We start from the raw sequence: 12,489 nt of genomic DNA on the forward strand, positions 1-12,489 counted from the left end.
ATAGCTTATAGTAGGTCAAAAGTGGTCAAAAAGCTGAGAGTCCTTGTTCAATAAAACAGTTTGGGAACTAGCTTTGCCTAAAATATTTAATAGGAACAGGAAATTTGCCATCCTTGACAATAAGGAAATGGTGATTAGTTTTTTAATAATCCTTAGTTTAAGCACTTTTTCTTTGAATTAACTTCATTGTAAAACCATGAAAGCCAAACTAAAACTAAAAGAAAAATGAGAAAACATGTGTTTCTAAAACATGGGTCATAAGTCATTGCCTTGAGAAAAGCAAAAAAAATTAAAATGTGTAATGAATGAGGGAATATGGTGTAGGATCCTATCATTTTTTTGTAACTATCCACTTGTAATAGCTTGGCCTCTGATGATCTATGGAGAATATGGAAAACATGGACAGTCTTGATTTTTACTGACTAGTACAGTGGGGGCAAACTTTTTTGGTTCAGCATGTCAAAATTTTGGAACTTGATTCTACTGGTATGTCATCCCACCGTCAGATAAAAGAGAAACATTATTTATTTATTTATTTATTTATTTTTATTTGTCAATTGCTTACAAGATGATAGGTATAAGTAAAAACAGTTATGAATACATGGATACATATAAGAAAAATCTAAAAAGATATAAAAGAAACAATAGGACAGGGACGGTAGGTACGTTGGTGCGCTTATGCATGCCCCCTTCTTTATGCAATTCTTTATACGTTCAATTATTATTATTTTAAAAAACAGTCCAATCATGTGTATGATCCCCAGGAACTGTTGCACCCATTTACCTTTGGGGTAGTGTTCTCTTTCCATCGACAGCCCCTGCAGCCTACCTGAAGCAGCTCCAGGTCACATGAGGCCTTTGTTCTTGAAGCAACTTCAGAAAATGCTCTTTCATGGCCTCTGCAGCCCCTGAAAACCACATGAAAGCACAACCTGTTCTTGCATGACTTTCTGAGGTGCAGGAAGCTGCACAAGAGCACCCATCCTCACACAGACTTAGCAGCCTCCGAAAATTGTGCAAGAATGGGACATATTTTGAACAGTTATCGTCAGGTGTTAGTGAATGTTGCGTCCCCCAAACATTATAGATGTCACTTTTGACATTCATGTCATAGGTTCGGCATCACTGTATGAGTATATATTCAGTCAGATCAGTAAAAACCACTGGCCCAGTTGACTACGGTACTACAGTTGTTTCCTTGCCTGCACCCACAAGGCTTAACCATTGTAATGATTAGTATTTTTTTCAAATGCTGAAAGATTAACTTGAAAAATTAGGTTAATTATATTTAGTTTATCCCCAGATATACAATTCAACCACCTTACAGCTAGGTTTGCCATTCTTTATTTGTGTCTAAATGCAATAGCACTGAGGGTTGAACCCTTGTGTTTTTGCAGCAGCTTGTTGCTATTATTTACTCAAAACCCATATGCTGGGGCGCTTACTTAATCCTGCCACAGGCCTCTTGCCTCCCCCCAATTTAGCTGTGATGAAGCTGAGACAGGGAGGGGGAAGATATATTGGTTCCACTGGGATTACTGGGTGCATGTACATGAGTAATTAAAGATGTACACTCATCTTGCTCATACTTTGCCTATTTACTGTAGATACAACCTTTGTAAAATTTGTGTGGGGTAGACACTGCTTTTCTTACAGATAAAACAGTTACACCAAGATCCTTGGATTAAAGAGGGGATTATAGGCATGCCTTTCAGTTTTCTTGAGCCTTTGATTTATTCTGCATTTAAAGCTAGGTATAAGTGTTTTGAGTCTCAACAGCATTATAATAATCTCCAGAATTAAAAATGGTACAAAAAGAGTAGATAAAACATCTTTCCCCTCACTCATAACATTATAAATGTAATAATAACAGACTTTAAAAAATTCTTTCTTCGCATGACTTTATGGAACTCACTATCACCAGAAGGCTGCAGCTATCTGAAAGAATGAGAAAACTCATGGTACATCTATAAATAATTATGAGCCCCAATAAGCAGGTCCTGCCACAAAATGTTTAAGTATATCTTCACCTCCCATAGGAGTGCTCTAGAATGGCTGGGCAGTCATGAATAATCTATAAAGAGCTCCACCAGTAAAGGAGTTATTTCTCAGCCTTATTTCTCACATGGACAGCAATGATAGATACAGCCCTCCTCAGTCTCTGCTGGTGGAGGAAGTGGGACGTCCCCTTTGCTTGTTTATCTGGCACAAATTAGGCAGGAATCTTAACTCAAATTGTAAGAGGGGCAGCATGAAAACTATTTTATTGTAATGCTGAATATTTTTCATGCATAAGTACAAAATCATTTTTAATCATTATATTCTGATCTATAATCTGAAGCTGTACAGATATTGCTAAATTGCAGCTCCATCAACCCCAGCCAGTCTTGGAAGAGGCAAAGGATGTGGGGCATTTTAGCTCAGCACCATTAGAGAACCAAAGCTATCTGCTGCAGATGGACCATCATTCTGAGGGTAGCTGTTTCCAAGGAAGTATAAGCAGATTTAGAGCTGGCTTGGTGCCAGGGAAAGACTGAACAGCAAGAGGGGACCAGCAGAAAAAAATACACAGAACTGAGAAAGACGGAAGGCTGAGAAAGAAATCCTAAGTAACCTCACCTTGATATTGTTTAGTATTAAACGGGACAAAGAAATTTAGACAGACTTTCAAGATTCTGTTAGTCTAGATCAGGGTTCCCCTATCCCTGGTCCCTGGTCCATGGTCAAGGGATAGCCAGTCTGTGCAAACAAGCAAAGCCCCATCCATGGAATGCAGGCAGCATGTAAAACCATATCCCTTCCGGTCCACAGAAAAACCTCTCTCCACGGAACTGGTTCTTGGTGCCCAAAAGGTTGGGGGCCACTGGCCTAGATTATTACAATAAACAGCATTCTTGGGATCCCTGCAGTGGCTGTTTCTTGACCTGCCATATACTAAAATGTTGACAGGAAGGCACGCTTAATTCCTGCCTCCAATCAAATTTCTATGCCTTTTGCTGTTGGAGGCAAAAGTGCTTCCCACTTTCCCCCCCAATATGACAAGGTTGTTGCAGCTCATTGCTTCTGCCTTCTTAGCCCCAGAGAAGCTCCTTCCAAAATTTGTCTTTTAGGATTTATTTATTTGTTTATTTGTATCCCACCTTTATTATTTTTACCAATAAGATAAGGTGGTAAATATATCCAATACACCTTCCCCCCTCCCCCTTTTCCCCACAGCAACAACCAGTCAGGTGGGTTGGGCTGAGAATGAGCCTGGCTCAAAATCATCCAGCTGCTTTCATGGCTAAGGTGAGAGTTGAACTCACGGTCTCCTGCTTTCTAGCCTGATACCTTAACCTCTAGAACAAACTGGAATAACCTGCCCGCCCCACTCCCCCCAAAAGCACCCAAACTACACCATGGTCCTTTCATTAGTAGAAGCTTCCAGGCCACTTCTCCCTTAGTGTGGAAAGGCCTTTTAGGATGGTGCTGCTAGTTTCTTATTGTTTGCTTGGTTTTTCTCCCCTTGGTTTTTCTCTAGAACTTTTTCACATGATAGCTTTATTCCCTCACACCTCCCAAATCTCAATGACATCTGTATGGGGGGAACCAAAAGTGGAACTTATTGCTCAATGTTTCCATTCTCCTTCACCAATTACCATACTTGGGAACATGCCACAAGTAACCCAGTGCTTGGGTTAGGTTGCAACCCAAGTAGCCGAATAGTGGCTTCATTTCACTGTGTCTAGCTTGACAGAGAAAGACAAAACCAGGGAGAGGAAAAAAGTGATACCTGCCTGCCTACTTACTCGCCTGCCTGCCTGGTGTTCACAACTTCTGTTCACCTATCCACACCCATTTCCATGAAAAACCTCAAACTCTTGGATGGAAGGCTGTGAATAAAGTACTGAGAAGTAAGAAAGCAAGCTCATGCCTACTGTTGGAAATAGTATGAATGTATCAAGCATATGTAGGCTATGAAAAATGAATCAGCAGGCCATTTGTGGCCTACAGACTGGAAGCAACCTTCAAGTTTCCTCCCAAGGTTCTCTCATTCTTCCTTAACAGACCTGTTTTTCCACCACATCTGTCAGAATTCTGCATTTGAATATGTTAGAGTAAAAATACCTAAATATCACCAAGATGAGTGTATTTCTCAGATACTGAGAAGAGACACATTTATGTTTGCCTTGTAATCTTTCTAGAAAACTGTTCATGTTCACCACTGGAAACAGTAAATGTTAGCTGGGGATTTTTGACCCTGGGCTTTGTTTCTGAGTTAAAAGATGGCTAGTTCTAGATCAAAACACCCTTGTGATCAAAGACTATTTATCCTGGGATCAAAAGCATCTCTGCTTCCTCTCCAATATGCATATCCATGCACCACTTTGCAGGGTTCTCTGCTTGCTATTTGAGAGATGAAAGCTTTGTCTAAAAGTAAGAAACTGGAAAATGATGCAAAAATATTTCAAAAGCCTCAATCCCTTGATCAATTTATTTCTATTGCATGCGCTTAGATGTTTTTGCTTTGAAGGGAACATTTAATAGAAATTACACATTTTTCAGCAATAGATAGCACTGGACAAAAGAAGAGGTTGACCTAGGTCTTCACATTCAAGATATCAAAGGTGGAGAATGTCTTCTCGGGACCAGTTCAGACTGGGAGCTTCATTAAGTTGCATTCCTGATGAGAAAATGACTATGATTGTTAGTTGCTGAGGAACAACAGTGCTCCAATATGATTGGGCTCAAATTTTATCTATTGCTTTCCAAATATACAGCTAGTTTGCCATTGTGGGAACTGATTCAGCTGGTTTTTTCTTTAAACAAGCATGTTTTTCCTTATATTCTTAAAATCTTAATCACTGTCTAAACATAGTAGTCCAGCAGCAAATGTGCCATTAATAAGAAACCTACATTATATGGTATTTCCTATCACAAACAGATGACTGCATCTCCAATGACTGCATCTCTAGGGATTAAAGTACTGAAGTTTGCAGATGGTACAACAATCATTGGTCTCATTCTAGACAGTGATGTGTCTGCATATAGGTGGGAGGTTGAACAACTGGCCTATGGTGCAGCTGGAACAATCTGGAGCTGAACATGGTTAAAACTATAGATGAGATTATGAATTTTAGGAGGAGCCTTTCTATTCTAGAATTCTGCAAAGTTTTGGGTCCATAATCTCCCAGGACTTGAAATGGACTCTTAACATTAGAACCATTTTTAAAAAGGCACAACAAAAAAGGCACAAATGTTCTTCCATCAACTCAGGAAGTTCAGCCTGCCCCAGGAGCTGTTGATACAATTCTACAGAGGAATTATTGAATCTATCATTTGTACTTCTATAACTGTCTGGTTTGGTATAGAAACCAAAAAGGTCAGGTATAGAATCCAACAGATACCATGTTTCTCACAAAATAAGGCTGGGCCTTATTTTTTTTTTGACCCCCGAAAAAATGTTTAGGCCGTCTTTTCGGGGGTGACTTAATTCCCTCCCTTGCATCCTCGGGCGGGTGGATGGTGACAGCTTGGATGTTGACCTCAGCGTTGGTGGGGCACTTCGTATCGGGAGACCTTCCGCCACTGTTGCTTTCCCTTCTCCCTGTGTTGCCATGGCATTTGGAGCAACGTCGCAGTGTTTGGCGCAGCCATGCAGCATTTGGCATAGCCATGTGGGGCTGGCCAGGGCTCCTCCCTGCAACCAGAGCCCGGCAGAGACACTCAGCTTCAGGCGCTCCTGTCGCCGCCTTCCCTGGCATTGTTCAAGGCAAAGCCCATTCTTTTAAAAATGACGCCCTACTACCGGTATGAGAGGGCAGCCCAACCACATGTGGGGAGACGAATCTCCCGGGCCACAGCACAGGATTGGCCCACCCCGGGAGAAGCAGCCAGCTGCCATCCCTGCCTGGTGCCAGGCAGAGCGCAAAGAGGGTGCCCAGCACAGCTGACAGGCGGGACCCGCTGGGCCCTCCACTTATACCACCAGGGCTGCACCGGAGCCAGGCAGGCTGGGCAGAGCCGGGAAAGCGAGCCGCGGGTGCGCACCCGCCTACCAAGTGAAAGAGCCGGGCCAACCTGAGCTTGGCTTCCCAAGTCCCTCCAGCCTGACCCAGAAGGGGCCACTGGGAGAGGCCACCGGAGGCAGTGATAGCGCCCACCCGTCCATGGACAGGGAGGCAAGGCGACGGCCTGTCCCGCATTCTCTGAGCTGAGCCTCTGCCCGATGCCCATGCTGCTGCAGTGTTTGGAGCTGCCGGCACATTTGGAGATGCCTGGGGATGGGGATGGGCTGGGCGAGGGGTGGAAAGGACAGGCAGTTTCGGGCTCTCTCCACTGGACCCTCCGGCCAGGGAAGCAGCGCTGCCATTGCCTCGCCTCCTGGTCCACAGACAGGTGGGCGCTATCACTGCCTTGGGCAACCTCTCCTGGGTCAGCCCGGCTCTTTCGCTTGGCAGATGTGCGTGCACCCATGGCTCACTTTCCTGGCTCTGCCCAGCCCACCTGGCTCCAGCACAACCCTGGTGGGATGAGCAGAGGGCCTGGCAGGGAGGTGCTCGCTGCCTTGGCCAGAGCTCCACTGCCGGGCAGGAGGGCCCGCCTGTCAGCTGTTCTGGGCACCCCAGGCAAAGCTCTTCATGCTCTGCCCAGCACCAGGCAAGGATGGTGGCTGGGTGCTTCTCCTGGGGTGGGCCAATCCTGTGCTGCGGCCCCAGGAGATTCACCTCCCCACGTGGGGTTGGGCTGCCCTCTCAGGCAGGGGAGGCTTTGTCGTACTGGTAGTAGGGCGTTGTTTTTAAAAGAATGGGCTTTGCCTTCAAACAATGCCCGGGAAGGCAGCGACAAGAGCGCCTGAAGCTGAGTGTCTCCGCCGGGCTCCGGTTGCAGGGAGGAGCCCTAGCCGGCAGTGCATGGCTGCGCCAAATGCTGCATGGCTGCGCCAAATGCCGTGGTGTTGCTCCAAAAGCCGCAGCAGCTTGGGGAGAAGGGAAAGCAACAGTGGTGGAAGGTCTCCCGATACAAAGTGCCCCACCAACGCTGAGGTCAACACAGACAGCACCCTGTCCAGGTGTGCAGCAAAAGTACTTGGTGACAGTAGGGAGGTTGGTGGCAAGGCATGGCTGCCCACGGGGCACTCCTAACAGCAAGCCCCCCACTATTTCCCCCCATTTCGCATGTGTAATATAGAGCTTAATTTGGGGGGAGGGGCTTAATTTCATTTTATGCCTATAAAACATGCTGGGACTTCCTATTCGGGGAGGCCGTATTGTTGGAGAAATACGGTAGTAGGACTGCAGAAAAAAAACAATTGCAACCAGCCTGCCCTCCATTGAAGACCTGTATATTGCATGGGTCAGAAGGAGGGCTGAGAAAATATCTACACACCCCTCACATCCTGGATGTAAACGGTTTCAGCTCCTCCCCTTAGGGCACCATTGCATGCCAAAATAACTAGACACAGGGATAGGTTTTTCCCTCGTGCTATCCACTCTGCTGAACACCTAATTCTCACAGCATTGTCTTATTTCTAAATATATTTACCCATGTTATATGGTTGTGTTATTATTATTATCCTTCCGTTCTTCTTTATTATCCCGTTATTGATATTATTATGATTATGATTATTGTTACTCTGTTGCTTTGCATGTACACTGAGAACTTTTGCACCAGAAACAAATTCCTTGTGTGTCTTTATACTTGGGCAATAAAGTATTCTATTATTTTCCCACAATTAGTTCTATATGCAGTGATAGTGAGAAAATAATAAATTTAGCTCCATTCACTTTACAATTGCCATCACTGTTTCCCAGTTAATATATCCTCTGTTAGTACAGATTTTGAAATAAGTAAATCCACCTGTTTAGGAATTGCTCCAAAATCAGCAATGAATCTGTAGAGATTATAAGTTTTTCAAAGTGCTTCTAAATTATGGCCAGTATTGTAAGTATAATTTTATTGTTTTAAGAATTTGATAGATCTTTCAAGCCTGGTTATTATAACATCAAATTTCATTATACATATTTACACTAAGATGTAAAATGAAGTAGCTTGGTAATAACATGCAATGTAGGACAGTTTCTATAATAGAGGAACATACAATGATTGCCAGACTATAAAACTACTTCGCTTGTTTAATTAACATATCTTTACTACAATTCAACTATTTCTAATGTTTTGATTTTCTTTTCTTTTTCCTTCTCAGCTCTCCGTGAATTCCCTAATGACATCTTTACAAATGAAGATCGGCGGCACGGAGCAGTAATTTTGCATGCTTTCTGTGTGAGTTGTTATCTGCCTACATGGATATTATGTTGGCTGCTTTAAAAGAGATGAAACAGCAAGGGGTCAAATTAATGTTGCCTATTCATACCTTAAATGCCTTTAAATGATTAAAGATTCTAGTTTTCAGTAGGAAAAGTGAATTAATTGTTCCCATCAAAATTCTGATTCACAGGATACCGCAAAAAAGCAAATACTGCATGTTTATAAAGCTGCTCTGCCCACTTGAATTGAACTACCGTGCCATCTACTGTATTCTGGCTACGAGGATAATTCAAAGTTTTAGGGTTGAATTTCAGAGAGAATATTTAACTTTGTATCATATGTCTTTTCTCTCATTTCCTGGAAAAAATAGTAAATTAATTGCTTATTTGAACATACTTTCTCTCTGTGTCTCTCTCCCCCTCTCTCTCAATAAACAAAGATCCAGATCAGTGTCCTCCATATGCCTGGATTGGTGGTAAAGGTCAATTTGCTGATTACTAATTGTTTTCAACGTGATTCACACTCAAGAGCTAAGGAGCTAAGACAGCAAAGAGAAAGAAAGGCAATAGAGTTTTATAAAATCCAATATTGTTCCAGGTTCCGCACCACCACAACCACTTAGTAGCCCATAGTTTCCTCAGCCAATCAGCCACTGGAACTATTGTTGAAAATGAGAAACTAAGCTATATCCATTTTCTGCAATATTTCTATTATTCAGTTAATTTCTTATCTATTCATATGATAAATTTATGAACTGTAAGAGTTTCCCTATAGAGAGATGGGTAGCATATAAATTTAATAGATAATGATAATAATTAACTGATAGGCATCTGCTTTATAACATCCCAGACTTAGCAACTATTGATAAGAAAAAGAAAATGTCTGGATATTGGATGTGGTAGTACCTGGAGACAGCAGAGTAGAAGAAAAAGAACTGGAGAAGATAACAAAATACAAAGACCTGCGAATAAAAATAGAATGGCTGTGGCAAAAGAAAACAAAGGTAGTACCAATTGCATCTTGGGTGCAATCCCAAAACGACTGGAGCACCACTTGAACACCATCAGCTTTTACAAATTCACCATGAGTCAATTGCAAACAGCAGTTTTGCTTGGAACAGCTTACATCCTGCGAAGATAACTTTTAAGATAATCAAACATCCACATCTGCCTACCTCAGGTCTGTTTGTGTGATGTCTCTCTTGGATGACTCCCCAGATTCCTTCTCAGATCAAGGGAGAATGAGCCCATTCCTGGCACAACAGAAACTGAGTTGGTTAATGGCTCTGAATGGAGGAGGAACTGCCTTCTGCTCATGATTCGATAACACACAGGGCAGAGAAAAGGCAAGGGCAACAGTAGTGAGCCAGACTACTCATGAGGAGAAGGCCTCACTCATCTTGATGGGATGCACTGGAAAGCTGGCTATTTATGACAGCAGACAGAGGGAGGTGTTGCTGGAAAAATGTATTGGTTTTCTGGCTATTGTTTGATCGTCGTGATTCCTACTTCACTCTGGATTGACACCGTGTTTGGAATTATGCCCTGAAGACTGAACTTTTCTTGCCAAGTGAGCTCTCATGTGTGGATTTAAGTTTTGCCTGGTGGATTTAACTTTGTTTAGTGGAGTTATTTGAGCAACTTTCAATTGCTTTATGGACTATTGGGCCATTGCTTTATGGACTAATCTTGGCTTACATGTGGCTGGACTTAACTGGGACAGTTCTGAGTCTTGGTGAAGGGAAGTGCTAGGGAACATTAATAAACTCACTAAACCACATTTACTTGTGTGTGTGAGTGAGTGGAGTAGCACAGTTGGAAAGACTTGATAAGTGGACAGAAATGCCAAATCCTGCCTGAACATCTGGCTGTGACAAACTGTAATTAATAATCCAAGTTTTTGAATAGTGATTTATGAATGGATTCTTAAAGTTGCTTAACTTAAGATCAAATAGGCAATCCTGTGATAATCAAATGATAATATCCAACCAAAAACTAAGCCATCACACCAGTCAAAGTTTATGTCTTTTGGTCTTCCCCTCCACAACAGGCAAACTTGAGAAAGTTGAGGTGTTCAGGGCTAGTAATGGTGATGGAGGGACATGTTCCTTTTTATGAATAAAAAGGAACAGACACCAACTTGACTTTTTTTGACAGCCACACCCCTTTTCCTCCTGACACCCTGCGCTGTAGATGGACTCTTTTATTAGCCAAGTTAAGTGAGTTTTTTCAAGGCTTGGCCTTGTTGAAGGCTCAGTGACATTTTACAGGACTGAATAGAGACATCCCATAGCAGAATGTTACCATATCAATACTGTCCCCTTTTTAATATGGATCAGGGCTTACCTCTTGGGCATTTTTAAGTTAACGGTTTAGGAAAAAGTTTTAGAAAATGACAAGCAATGTGATTTGTCAATAACAATTTTAATAGAATAAATTCAAAGAAAATAATAATACCTGAAAATTGTCTTTCCAGGATTGCATAGTATTTGTTAGTCAACTTATTTATGCTTATTTCAGTTCAACAGTCACAAAATACTTACTGAGCACAAGAAACTGAAGTGGCTGGTTCTTTATGAAACCATTAGTCTTTGTGATGATTAAGCTTATTAATTTAAGATGGGAGACAATAAAAATAATACCATATTCAAAACAAGAAGGCATCCATTATATGGTTTGCTTTTACCGGTAGTAGAAAGATAACCTTTCAAGACAATATTAATAATAAAGAATCAATTGACTGTAGCATGACTTATTAAGTAACAAATATCTAAAATGTGCTTAAGGAGTAAAGAGGTTTAAAAACATAGAAAATAGGTGCACTCAGTGTGATCTATGTTAATTTGCAACTTTGAATAAAGCAGTCAGATAAGTCTCTGGACTATTTTTATGTTATTGGGATGTAAATGTTACTTTGTTTCTGATCTTTGATCAAAATAAATTGGAATACTGGATTGGTTGATCGATTGACTGATTAATTGAGAGCTGTATCTAGGATTTTGTTCCTACTCTTTCTGCAGAGGACACGCCAGGGATCACTCAGCCTTTTTAGCCAATGTTAGCTGTAACACTGAATTGTGATGCTTTCTCTTCCAAGGCAAACATAAATGAATAGCCACATATATCTCTTTCATCCTAGATCTACTTATCAAAAACTAATCCATATAGCAGAACAAATTATAAACTTGCATACACATTGTGTTCTGACCTTCTATCTAAATTAAAATCAGCTTTGAAATGCAATAGGAACTAATGAGCTTTCTTGTGAAATGTGTTTCTTTGAGTCACGGAGGGAATTATAAGAATTTAATTCATAACTAATAGGCAATTAATTATTACTTGCTTATCTCAACTATCCTTATTAGTTTATGTATTTTACATTCTGCTACAAAAGATATGTTTGCATAGTGTTCTTGCTTCTCTTGAATGTCCACATTAGCATTTATGTAACAGTGAAGTGCTATTATAAACAGAAAACAAAATTAAAATGAGCATATAAAAAGCGACTATGAAAACAACCTAGAAAATGAACCATGGCAGCACTTGAATTGACTTAGAAACAAACTACTTGGGCTTTTAGTCTCACTCTATGTTTCATAGGTGGTGATGTCATCACTTCTTATCCTCCTTGTCAGGAGTTTGATATATTAAATCTGGATTTTAATGGCTTTAGACTGGACAGCAGGGTGAGATATCATAAATGGTGTATACAAAACTCTTGACACTGAGAAGACTTATGATGCATGTAGCATTGAATGGCACTACTACTGGAACCTGACTTACCAATTTGTCTGATCAATAAGTCAGTGCCTTCTATTTCCCACTCCATCGCTTTTAGTACAGTTGCTCATAATCCTGCTCTGATCCAGATATTTGTCTTTGCAGGTCTGGCCAGATCTGTTTTAATAGCTTTGCCAAGTCCTGGGTCAAAAGCTTCACACATAAATAGAATACTTTAAGAGGAATCCCCTTGTTTCTGTCAGGAGTCCTGCACTGAAGAGGGAGTTCAAAACTCGATGTCCTAGTTACTTTTGCCCAAAGTACTGTATTTTCTCAATGTCTTTTTGGTCTATATCTTGAATTGCTAACTGAGAGAAAGATATGACCTGTTCAGGAAATGGATTTATTTGGTTGAAAAGTTTTTAAGTTGTGGTTCCTTGTTTTATGATGCAAGTGACTAGCCTACGTTTATTTTCATAAAGATGCAAGTGTCCACACTTTGTTGTTGATTCCAGAGTTAGCT

The 12,489-nt window shown here is 41.3% G+C and overlaps 1 protein-coding gene across 5 annotated transcripts in view; it reads left to right on the plus strand.

Annotated features, from left to right (window-relative positions):
* The window catches only part of SLC24A3 (solute carrier family 24 member 3), a 227,900-nt gene that overhangs the window by 152,202 nt on the left and 63,209 nt on the right, over nt 1-12,489 (plus strand). For all 5 annotated transcript variants that reach the window (XM_087930631.1, XM_087930633.1, XM_087930634.1 and 2 more), the window contains exon 3: nt 8,186-8,262. In XM_087930631.1, the coding sequence (XP_087786757.1) occupies nt 8,186-8,262 (77 nt within the window). The remainder of the gene's footprint in view (nt 1-8,185; nt 8,263-12,489) is intronic.

The sequence above is a fragment of the Pseudonaja textilis genome, chromosome 3, assembly GCF_049901715.1.
Source record: "Pseudonaja textilis isolate UNSWEBS1 chromosome 3, rPseTex1.2, whole genome shotgun sequence".
Classification (NCBI taxonomy): domain Eukaryota; kingdom Metazoa; phylum Chordata; class Lepidosauria; order Squamata; family Elapidae; genus Pseudonaja; species Pseudonaja textilis.